A 12152-nucleotide genomic window follows, 5' to 3' on the forward strand; every position below is an offset into this window, starting at 1 on the left:
CCGTTGGGCCCAACTGTCATACAAAGGTTGAGATCGCCAGCTGCTCGATATTCACATGAAGAGGATGATGGTGAGAGAGAAATGATAGATGCAATTATTAGGGCTTAGGTATTGAAATCATGCATTGTGATAAGGAGTTTCTAAAGATAGTTTCTTGCTGATACAATGGTTATGGAAACTAGATGATACTTTTGAGGTTAGGAAAATTAATCTCGCGGATACATATAATTCACAAGAATAGGTGAGTGATTCATGCACATCATTCCTTTCTTTTATCAAGAGTTCCAGCAATTGATATCCTTTCACAAATAATTGAAATGCAATTTCGTGATCTGGATCTTTAATTGTTGGAAACTTCTCAAGTTCTTCTGGCAAGCCTTGATTAATGAATCTACAAAATCTCTTGAAATGGATCTGACTAAATCCTGGTACTGTGGACATTCCTACATTTCCATTCCGTACCAATTGAATTTATATAGAAGAAAAATTCCTACTATAGCATAGCATTGTTCGATCGCTGTTGGACATGCCACCCTAAAACGATGAAGCTCTGAAATATGGCAATGCAGGATTGGAGATGAGACAAACCCTAAAGGCATAAACCCTCTGTTAAACCCCTGATCTGATGGGGGCGATCAGGCGCCGCCGGTGACGGTGCCGTTGAAGATCTCGATGGTGTCGCCGTTCTTAATCTCGTGCCACCGAAGGGTACGGTCCTCATCCATAACATTCTGCTTGTACACGAAGAAGTATCCGCCGTCGCGCACGGGGAGGCGCAGCCTCTCCACCTCCTTGCGCAGTTCCCGGACCACATCCATGGCGCCCACCTCCAGCGCCACCGCCGTCTCGCCAAACATGACGCTCACCTCGATCCTCTGCTGGTTCCTGGCCCCGGCGCCGTTTCCGTCGCCGCCGCCGCCCGACGCCACGGGGGCCTGCGGGTGCACGACGGCGCTCACGTCCATGCCGTCGGCCGGCGGGCCGTAGTCCGCCAGCGTCTTGCCATCCTCCATCTCCGCCTTGCCGAGGAAGAGCGCCGTCCTCGCGGCCGGCAGCGCGCCGTCGGTGCGGTCCTGGACGAGCTCCTTGAGGCGGGCCACGGTGTCGGAGGCCGGGACGTCGTCGAGCGCGACGCTGCGCGGCCCGATGATCTCGGGGGCCGAGACGGCGACGCGGACGCCGGTGGCGGGGGACGGGGAGGGCGAGGGTGGTGCGTCGTCGGGGAGGACGAGGACGACGCGGGAGCCCTGGACGATGCCGTAGTGCGCGGTGTCGCGCGCGTCGTCGAGCTCCTGGCCATCCTCCTCCTCCTCCTCCCGCCCGGCGAGGAAGAGCCGCTGCGACGCCACGGGGATGCCCTCGCGCGCGTGGACCGCCTCCTTCATCTCCCGCACCGTCGCGAAGTACCACACCTCCAGGGTGAACTCCCGGCCCCCCGGCGTCGCGAACGTCACGTCCATTCCGTCGATCGCGCTCCTTCGTTCGCCGCCTCTCACGATCCCTCGCCCTCTCGGCCGATCGATGATCGGTCTGTATATATATCGCGGTGGTCCCCACGGGGCGGCGCGGCGAGGCGCAGAAGAGGAAGGTCCCTGACGTGGTGGCGCGGTGAGCTGTGCCTGTGCCGGCGCGCGTTCACTTCTCGTGCATGCGGAAGTTGCGGGCGAAGCGAAGCGTCCGCGGCGAAGATCCAGCGGGGCGGCGTGTGTGGAACCGTTACCGTTGCACCTCGCGCGGCCGGCGTCCACTGCGGGATTTGTTTTTTTTTTATTTTTTGTATAAATAAATAATAATAAATAGTTGCAGACGGAAAAGATTTGCCAAATTTAGGCTAATATACGATTTATAAATACCGCCTCTTGAAACAACGGCGGCAGTAGATTTGTACCCGCAGGCAGTACAAAACGTATAGCCGTTTGGAGTGATATTTTCTGAAGTTGGCCGTTGCACGCATTTCGTATTATTTGGCCACATTGGACGCATTTTGATGTGTAATAGTAACGCGACTTCAAACAGCTATTGTTCGGTAGTGGAATCAGCAGTAAGAAATTCACACCACACTCTAGCTCGGGATGCAAGCGGGTTTATTTCGCAAACCTAAGAGCATCTCCAAGTGTTCCCTAAATTTTTCTCCTAAAAACTCTATTTTTTCAACTCCTACAAATATATTAGGAGAAAAAAAAGACCATCTCCAATAGTTTCTAATATTTCAATGCTCAATAATCAAATTTGGGTTCCACTTAGCTTTTTTTGTGTCGATCCTCTTCTTGGTGGCGAGCGATGGAGCGGCGAGTTCCTGGTGGCGAGCGATGGAGGTACGTAGCTCGATGCATGCCGCGATCGATGATCGATCGATCTACCTCACACAGATGCAGTAGATGTGCTTATTTACAGCAGTGCTATACTAATCGCTAGTAATGACGTGATGATGTGTGGCTCGATTAGTAGCCCCAGCAGAGGTGGTCGTGGTTGAACCGTTGGGCGCCGGAGGAGGAGGAGATCTCGGGGTTCACGTCGGAGGTCAGCCCCGTGTCCTGCGACGCGCTCAGACGCTCCCGCTCGCCGCCCCCCTTCTTGCACGGCGGCGCCGGCGCCGGCACGGGCTGCTGCTGTTGCTTGTTGGACATGTCCGGGAGCCCGCCGTAGACGCTGCCTTCCAGGAGCTGTACCAGGCTCGTCGCGCCGTGGTGTAGCGGCCCGTAATGCGCGAAGCCAGATAGCAGGAACGGCGAGGCCGAGGTGGTCCTTGCGGCAAAATACGGAGCGGGAAGAGGACGACGCATGGGAACGGCTTTTCCGCGCATGGCTTCGTCCGCGTAAAGTTACGCGGAATGGGAAGGAATTTCTCAAGTCCTAAATTATTAGGAGTTGTTGGAGAAGGGTTTTTCTTCATCTTTCTAAAAAAAACAAGGATTAGGAGGATGTTTAGGGAACTCTTGGAGATGCTCTAACAAAATAAATTTAATCTTTACGACTTTATGCATAACTCATAAAATTAAGTTTATATATGTGTCTTCGTGGATAAGTCCTCTTTTATTCCTACTCGTACCGTATGACCCACCATCGTTCCAACGGGCATTATTTGAGAAAAGCCACGAGTAGCATGGGGGTAAGTTGTCGGCACTCGATCTCAAGGGCTCCCATGCCACGAGAAACGGTAGAAGGCCTTTGGTCGTTTATTGGTGCAGCGGCCGCTTCGTGTGCCATGCCTATAAAAAGAGAGAAGATTGTTATAAATGCTAGAATAATTTTTTTAAAAAAAAAAGAGGAGGGAAGGAGAGGAAAGACAGAGGGATGAGGGAGTTGGAATAGCGAGGCGCTATTGAAATTGGGATTGGCTTTAGATGCATTGCACAAACTTTATTTTACATTTGATCTATTGGCAAGAGTACCAAGGATTACACTTTAGTTATCTAGTGCTTAGATTTAGATGAGTTAGAGTACTAGACCAGATCGAATTAGGCCTACCATTTTGATAAGAATTAGTCCTAGGATTAGATTTGGACCTAGGATCTACACATAGGTTTAGTGGTCAATAGGTTTATAGAGATTATTTTAACTAATAAGTCGTATTTATCATATTATATTTATGTAGTATGGTTTTCTATTAAAATTAAATTGAAAATATTTAGTGGGAGTAGTGTATTGTACATAGGATAGCATGGACTAGGTTTTGTAAGTTAAGAAATCTCTTTATTAATTAGAATATTTAGAGCATGCAATATTAGCAGGTTTCTAGTTGATGTTGTTTGTGCAGGTGCTCAAGAGGGTTGGCAATAGTAGTGAATTGCATGAGGATACCAATGATGGAGAAGAAACAGAATTGAGGATGGAGATCTGGCTCAAGCCTCAAGGTGAAATCGAGGAACAAATTGAAGGGGATACATTGGCAGTTTGGCACAAACCACATGTATCTATTCTAGTTTTCCTCCTGGCCCTATTTGGATGTAGTCGGATTCGTGTTAATACACATGTGTTGGTGTGGATTGGAGTTGAAACTAAATTCCACTCCAATCCACCCCAACGCACGTGGATTGAGGTGAATACGACTACATCCAAATACGGCCTGAATTGAAATGTGTTGGTACCGACCGATCCATTCCAGATCATACCATTCCGGTGTTGTGTATTATATATTACGTACATGAGTGTGTATTTGCAAAAAGTTTCCTCCTATATTTTGCGTTAGCTCCTCAAAAGGAAGCAGTCGCCACGTCACCCTAATTATTTTCGGCCGTCGGATCCTCGATCATGCGGCCCAGATCTCTTGGAGCGGATTCCTCCGAGAGCGGCTTCTCCTGCTTCTCGTGCGCTTCTCAGGCTTCTCCAGCTTCACGGCCGAATCCGGTGAAACAAATATATATTGCGGCTCCCGCTTCTCCCTCCTCCTCTCTCTTCCTCACTCTCCCTCTCGCCCTCGCTCTCCGACGCGGGCATGCGTGACGGCGGCTGCTGCGAGTGGTCCGCAGCGGCGGCGCCCACCCTCCTCCCTCCCTCCCCTCCCCTTCCTCTCCCTTTCTCACCGTCCCTCTTGAGGCGGCAACGGGCGCGAGGCGGTGGCGGCCGACGGCCCCCTCCCTCTCCCCCATCGTCCGCGCGGTCTCCTTAGTGCCTCCTCCCGTTGGGGAAGCGTGCGCCCCTTTGGTCGGCGAAACCCTAGGTACCATGCCGAACAGGCCAAACCCTAGACTCTGGCGTGCCCTCTCTCCCCTTCTCCCTCCCCTTCCTCCTGTGCAGAGCTGATATCCTTCGTTCTACAATGATAATTAATTGTTTCACTCATGTTATGTACTGAGGCTTGGGGATTGTGCAATGATGATCTTTTTTAGACCGAGACAATGGAATTGTGCAGTGATGATTACATAATTATTTCATTCTTCCATGAATCTTGCTATTTTCGGTGCCTTTGTGGTGACAATGTTGTTATATTTGTTGCACATTTTTATCCATTTGTTAGTCAGCATACATCCATTGTCAATGATGTCTTTGTTTCATACAATTTATCGGTTGTTATATTACTGAGCACACCCCATTGCCAATGATGTATTTGCAGTTGGGCTTGCTAGCAAGGTAATTTATTACTTGGTGAACTGCAATGTCAGGGTCATTTTTTCTCTTAAATTTTTAGGCTATACCTATGCATTGGCTTCGTTCTTTGATTTCCTATCCTATAGTTCTTACAATGAATATGACTTTTATATCTAAAATATGATTCTGCTCTTACCTAATGTCAACTCTGTCGCTTGAATCTGGAGTATAAGTTTACAGCAAAATATTCGGTGCAAACTACATCTTCGGTGCAATCATGAAAACCCTTTGCAAAACCATACTTAGGAGTTTTCATAAAATTTGAAACTATTCACACCAATAGTGCATCTGTAGATGTGCATTGTCACAGAATTTGAGAATCAAACTCGTTTTGCAAAAAATCATATGAAAATACCAAATTTCATTTGCATATGCACTAGAGGACAAGATTCCTGGATTTTTGCATTTGCACTAGAGGCCCAGCCGAACCAGTGACAAGAACTTTTCGTTGGGCCGCGCAACACGAGAGAATGAGCCGCGAGTCTATTGTTGGGCTTAGCTGAAGCCGGGCCCTGCAAGAGCGAGCCAGGCCGTCGTGGTCCGCTGGTGCAGTGCTGCGTGCAGCATGGCCGCGTGGCACCTTTGGTCTCATCATAAAAAAATAATAATAATGACGCGACACGCGCCCAACGCCACCCCGGCCCGCCGCGCGCGGGCTCACCGGCTCACCGCTGCCGGCCGCCGTGGTTGACGCCCCGGGCCAGCACATGACCTCGCCACTCGTGTGTTGCGTTGCCTTGCCTTGCCTCTTCCAAGCACAAGCAGACTGCGTCGTCTGCTCGTTAGTCGTTACACCAGAGCGAGTGCTTACGAATGTTTCTGCAATTGTGCCGCGCACGAGGCCCGACAATTCCGTCGGTTGCCCGTCCGTAGCCGAGGCCGCCGCGCGCCGGTGGGCGGTGGCTGACTGGCCGGCCGGTCATTCTTCAATGCGCACCAACAACACGCCTGCCCCGCTCTGATAGCTGCTGCTGACTCTGCCTGCAGGCTGCAGCAACAACCCCGCAGTCGCAAGCTCGTTGTCGTTGTGCTTGGACGACCCTCTCAGCAAAGGCGCGTCGTCTCAACGTACTCTACGACAGCGACGCGGCGGACGGCGACGTCGTAACCGACTGGTGGTGAAGCGTCTCAAGACACATCCATCCATATGCGCAGTCATTGAGCATGTTCGCTGATTGATTTCTGGGCTTATAAGTCCGACTAATACTGATTTGTTGTGGGAGAAAAACACTATTGACTGGCCTGGCTGAAACAACACACGAACAATTCTAGTAAGTGGCCTGACCGTGCATACGCGCCGTGCAGCAAGCCAGCAAGCATCGCCAATATCGATCCGATCCCATGCGTGCAACCAATCCACTTACGACGCGATAGATGTCAATGCATGCGTATGAATATGATGGCAGCCACTGTGGCTACGCTAGCACCTCGAAGAGAAGGAATAGCGGGCTCGATTGGGGTGGGGGTGGGGGTGGTGGTGGTGGGGGGGGGGGGGGGGGGGGGGGGGGGGTAGCTAATAATAATCGACCAAAGAAGGAGGACAAGGGCTAGAGTTCGAGACCGCCATCATCGATCGTGCCTTACAATTGGCAACGCTGGTGATCCGTCATCAAGCATAGACAAACAATTAAACAACTTTAATTTGATCGGAATTATCCTTTGGTTTCTCTCCATTTTGTTTTTTGTTTTTGTCTGTTCCCATCTCTGAAAGCGCCTTTTTACTTTCCCAGCGAAGACAGGTAGCTACCGAGTACTGACGGATGATGATGGGTCTCTTCACCGGTCACTCAGCAATCAACTTTAACTTGACAAAGGATCTTCTGAACACTCCTAGACCAGGCGAAGGAAAACGACGAAGGAAAACGGAGATGATCTTTGTATCCATTGGAAACCCTAGGGTTTCGAGATTGGGGATCCGGGGAAATAGGGTCCAGGGGAGTGCGGGCAGTACTTAGTATGGTCGTCGTGCGTCCAAGGAAAGGGGAGGCGATGTCGCCGCCGCCGCCGCGTCCGCCAGAGCCGCCGTCGCCAGGAGTGGGGAGAAGGGATGCGGCTGCGGGAGTGGGGAGTGGACTGGGTTTTACCCGGGCTGGACCGGCTGCCGTGAAAAGAATGAGGCGAGGGCAGCGTGGTCATTTCGAGTGAGAAGTTAGGGCTCCCAAACTCCCTGTCACGCTGGCGTGCCACATCAGCGAAAATAGCAAAAACGTATGTGGTTTACTATTTGTGATAACAAATGTGTAGGGGCGCACACAAAATTGACAGACGAAGGAGTGCCATCCATAAGGATGGCAAAAGGTTAAAAATCCCCAATTGGAAAGCTTATTAGATACTTAAATTTGAAAAGATGAAGCAGCAGGCACAGCTAGTGCATGCATGATTACCAAAAACCTCTGATCTAAATGTGTTTTAATATTCCTCTGTGCTATTACAGCCTATCATTACGGTTGGGACTACTGACTTGGGACCCACACAGACACACAGGCTGAAAGTGAGTCTTGACCGCCTACCTCTGACAGACAGATAGACAGACAAACAGAGATGCAAGGCGATTTCCAGTCACATGATTTGCCCATAAAAAGCGCGTGTCTTATATGCTATGCTAATGCTAACCCCGAAGGAAGCTTGGCGCTCAACTTTGCAGCAAGCAACAGTTACCCTGAAGCCACCTGCAGCCTGCTGTCCCTGATGATTCTTCCATGAACCTTCTTTGTGACTTTGTCTGACCGAGGCCTTGTTTAGTTGGGTGAAATTTAGGAATTTGGCTACTGTAGTACTTTTATTTTTGTTTGGCAATTAGTGTTTAATCATGGACTAATTAGGCTCAAAACGTTCGTCTCGCGATTTCCAACCAAACTGTGCAATTAGTTTTTTTTTATCTACATTTAATACTCCATGCACGTATCGCAAAATTCGATGTGATGACTACTGTAACACTTTTTGGAAAAACTTTTTGGAACTAAACAAGGCCCGAGCTTGTTTGCTTGCCCCTGCAAGTGATCCCTGCTGGAACCATGTTGTAGTAGTCAAGAAAGAAAGGGACGGTGATGGATTGCGCCCAGAAACAAGTTTAACCGGTCCACAGCGTGCATCTACGTCATCATGTTCGTTTGACTTATAAGCCGTACTTTTTCAGTTAATAAACAGTATTTTTTCTCACAACAAATCAGCGAACAGTACTTTTAGTCATAGCTTATCAGTCCAGCTAGGGACGCCAGCTATCTTCAGCTTGTCCATTAGCTGTCACTAACTAGATGTACATTGTGCTGAGCTCATCAGTTAGTAGGTAGCTAGCTCTAGTCATGTGCTCATATCAAAATCGTCAGTCCTTTGTCTTTGTACATTTAAAATCGAAATATAATGATGCTGTTGGCAGAGCCAAATTAAAACAAACTTGTGCCCTAACCACTCTGATTGGACGGCGCAACGAATTTACGGTACATATATATGAACGGAGATCCGATACCAAATGCGTGAACTATGAACTGTACAGGGCGGATGTACTGAATGGAGCGTTTGGTGCTTAGCTTTCACGGCAATTGAGCTGGAGGCCTGTGACAATCTCTTCGGCGGCGACCCGACTACGTCTGAAGCCGAAGCGTTGTACGAGCTTTTCCTGGTTGTTCGGTCCAGGCAGCCGCGAAGACGTAAGGCCACCTTCTAGGTCGTACCGTTGTGTCGGTATTGGTTGTTTCTTTTAATGTAATATCGATTCTAGAGGTCTCTTGCTAGGATGGTCCCGCTCGGTACAAGCGCGTTGTATGTTTGTCTAACCTCTTCTACTTAATACAATGATACGCAAAGCTTTTGCGTATTCGAGAAAAAAAAAGATTAGGGCGTGACAGTATTTATTTTCTTCTTATGCATATTCAAGATCCAACTCGTTTTGTACTATACCAAGTTCCAATTATTTGAAGAGTTGTTTAAGATGATGCTTTTTTCTTTGGAAAAGTACAATGCCATTTCATTCGCCACAAAGTACACACGCATATATAAAAGCATTGACGCATATATATGTAAGTCAACTCAACTACAACAATGTTCTTAAAAAGAGGCTTGGCGATTAAAATGGTATCTGCTTGCTGATGATATAGTGTGGGTCAATTAGCGCACATTGTTAGGCATGATTTAGTTTATTATGCGTGTGGCCTCAATAATTGTCCCCTTCAAGACCATTGTCTGCCAAGTGCCAACTACTTGAGTTGGAATGTGGTAGCATGAAGACTTCCTTCAGAAAATTAAACATTCTGCTTAAAAATCTGCTATTATGGCTTGCATTCCATGACAGAGTAGTGTGTCATGGACTCGAGGCTGTATGCGTATGCATGATCAGCCGCCACTGCCTAGAAAAAAGTAGTGTTGCACTAGCTAGCTAGCTAGGCAGTACGAGTGATGAGCATGCATGCACGTTATTCCCGTCATGATGGTGCATACCATAAACCAGATCAGATGTTGAGCTGATTCTGTTCTTGAGAGCATTCAGGAATAATGTCTAGACTGGTCCTGAACTAGATACATGATCAAACTAAGCTGCTGAGAAGCATTGCAAAAGAAATTTGCTGCTTCTTGTTTAATCTGTAGGCTGCTCGTCAGGGGAAACACAAAATTAAAGTAGTACACTTCCTAGGTTGGCATTGCTTGTAACCCACAGCTAGCAATGCATGAGAGAGACCATTTGATCCTGGTCACACGTTATTCCAAAAGATCTTCTTCACTTGAGCAAAGCTAAAAGAACCAGCATGTTTATGCTGCGCTAGCCTAGTAGCTATGGATCAGGGAGGAAGCAAAAGATGTGGAAGAGGCGAGGAATGCCTGCCTGCCTGCTTGCTTGCAGGGGAAAGAGTCCTATTGCATGCATGCATCACTAGTAGAGAACAGACCTTTCATCCGAGGTTAAAATGGGCTCTAATCCCGGCATTTTTTGCGCCCGGGACTAGAGAGACCTTTAGTCCCGGTTGGTGTCTCCAACCGGGACTAAAGGTCCCTGCCCAACGGCTACTGCGCTCGGCACAGTGGCAGGGGACCTTTAGTCCCGGTTGGAGACACCAACCGGGACTAAAGTGGACCTTTACTCCCGGTTGGAGCCACCAACCAGGACTAAAAGTCCTCAACCTTTAGTCCCGGTTGGTAACACCAACCCGGACTAAAGGACCCTTTAGTCCCGGTTGGAGCCACCAACCGGGACTAAAGGTCCCCCGATGGGTTAGTTCAAAAGGGAAGCATCCCATTCATTGTCAGATGTGTTTGTGTAGGTGGGGTGGTAAGCTACGCGCGAGGCAATACATGAGGTCTTGGGTTCGAATCTCACGGGACGCAGCGGTGGGAGGTATTATTTTTTTTAAAGCTGGGAGGACCTTTAGTCCCGGTTGGTGTTACCCACCGGGACTAATAGTCCCGGTTTCTGACCCGGGACTAAAGGACCCCCTTTAGTCCCGGATGCTTACTCCCGGGTGGGGAACCGGGACTAGAGGGGGTTTCCCACCGGGAGTAAAACCCGTCTCTGTATTAGTGCATGCTTTTCATGGGCTTCACTTGACTCTCCTGTTTCTCGTTTCTCATCAGTAAGACTGTAAATAAAGCCTCAGTTTCAGTGTTTACCTTAATTATCTCGCAGTCGCAACAGTAATGTGATGCCGAATCTGGGGTTAAGTACGGTTGGGTAGTCTACTTCGTCTATCTTGTATGTATCCGTTTATCGTTAAAATTATGAACCAATGGAAACAGTGTGTCTTGGTGACAATGCAAACAACTGGCCGGCCGGCTTGTCAAGGCGACTGGTGGCCATCCATCAGTGTGGTGAGGCTGTCGGTGAGCATGACGAGACGACGACGGGAGAGCTAGGGCCGACGAGGACCAGGACCCAACAAGAGCAAGACAGAAACATGGGTATTTGGTGAGCAGTGACGCGCCCTAACCACCCTGCACCTTTTTATTTGGAGGTCATCTCATCTCATCTCCGGATGGTTCAGTAGTTCGCCGGTATGGCCGTGACCACGAGCAGCGTCTGCCGTCTGTGTAACAGAAAAAAAAGATAAAGGAAAGGAAGCTTCATGAGCAGGAGCAGGAAGCCAGGAACAGCAGGCAGCTAGCACTCTAGCAGGGCTAGCAGCAGGGCAGGAGCGTCGTTGCTGGAGTTGCGTACGTCGCTTGCCGTCGCTGGGATTCTTGGTAGCCTCTGCTTTCAGGAGTACGTAGCCATGCGCCCATGCCCTACGTATACCTACTCCCGTCGTGGACTCCGTGATAGGTGATACATGCATGTACACAGCCGCGAGGGCGCGAGCCATGGCACGATGCGTCTACGGTCTAGCTACTGCTTTACTCGCCCTGCTTGCAGTTGCAGACCTTATCCCTGAATGATCACAGCCGAACCAGCAATCGCAGTTGCTGGTGATCCATTAAACTGCTGTTCCTGAATGCGCTGTGCTTGTACTTACCAGATCATACATTGATGCGACCTGTGCAGCAGTAGAACAACAGAGTGTGCAGCATGATGCGGCAGTACTACTCCAAAAAAGGGTGGTACCAGAAGACGCAGAGACGTGTTCCAGCCCCCAGCACTGCAGATAGCTGCTCAGTCACAGATTTGCCGCCACGGCTGTGAATGGCTGGTGGTAGGGCTTTTAATTTGTTCGTGTGCGTGCGCATGTGGATGTGGAAGTGAAGGAACCCACCTCGTGATGGCTGTAGTGCTAGTGCACCCTACCGGCGCAGCGGCTAGGCTACCGCGCACCGCCAGATTCTCCTGTCCAATCTCAATCCGTGGGTCCGTTGCGAGCCAGACGGACATGGAAAGCCGACGCCTTTTCGCTCCATTCCGCCGCACGCCGTCCTGTTCTCTTCTCCCGTCGTCGTCCCCGGTTCAACTGAAGTAGCCTACCACTGTAGAGCACGTCGTACTCGTAACAATGGCGCGCCTGAAATCTTCAGACGACGACGACTGGCGAGGGCCAGAGTACCAAGTTGGCGCACAGGTACTACGTACTAGGCATCGATCATTTGCAAGGGACGGCAGTTCGTTGCAGGAAGCAAAAGAAGAAGTATCGGGCGGGCGGGCAGGCGAG

At 49.6% G+C, this 12152-nt stretch overlaps 1 protein-coding gene across 1 annotated transcript; it reads right to left on the reverse strand.

Annotated features, from left to right (window-relative positions):
- Positions 1-378: 378 nt before the first annotated feature.
- On the reverse strand, positions 379-1748 carry LOC136525187 (polyubiquitin-like). The gene has a single exon (XM_066518179.1). The coding sequence runs from the start codon at positions 1458-1460 to the stop codon at positions 636-638; it is 825 nt and encodes a 274-aa protein (XP_066374276.1). The 5' UTR covers positions 1461-1748; the 3' UTR covers positions 379-635.
- Positions 1749-12152: the final 10404 nt, after the last annotated feature.

The sequence above is a fragment of the Miscanthus floridulus genome, chromosome 19 (assembly GCF_019320115.1).
Source record: "Miscanthus floridulus cultivar M001 chromosome 19, ASM1932011v1, whole genome shotgun sequence".
Lineage (NCBI taxonomy): Eukaryota > Viridiplantae > Streptophyta > Magnoliopsida > Poales > Poaceae > Miscanthus > Miscanthus floridulus.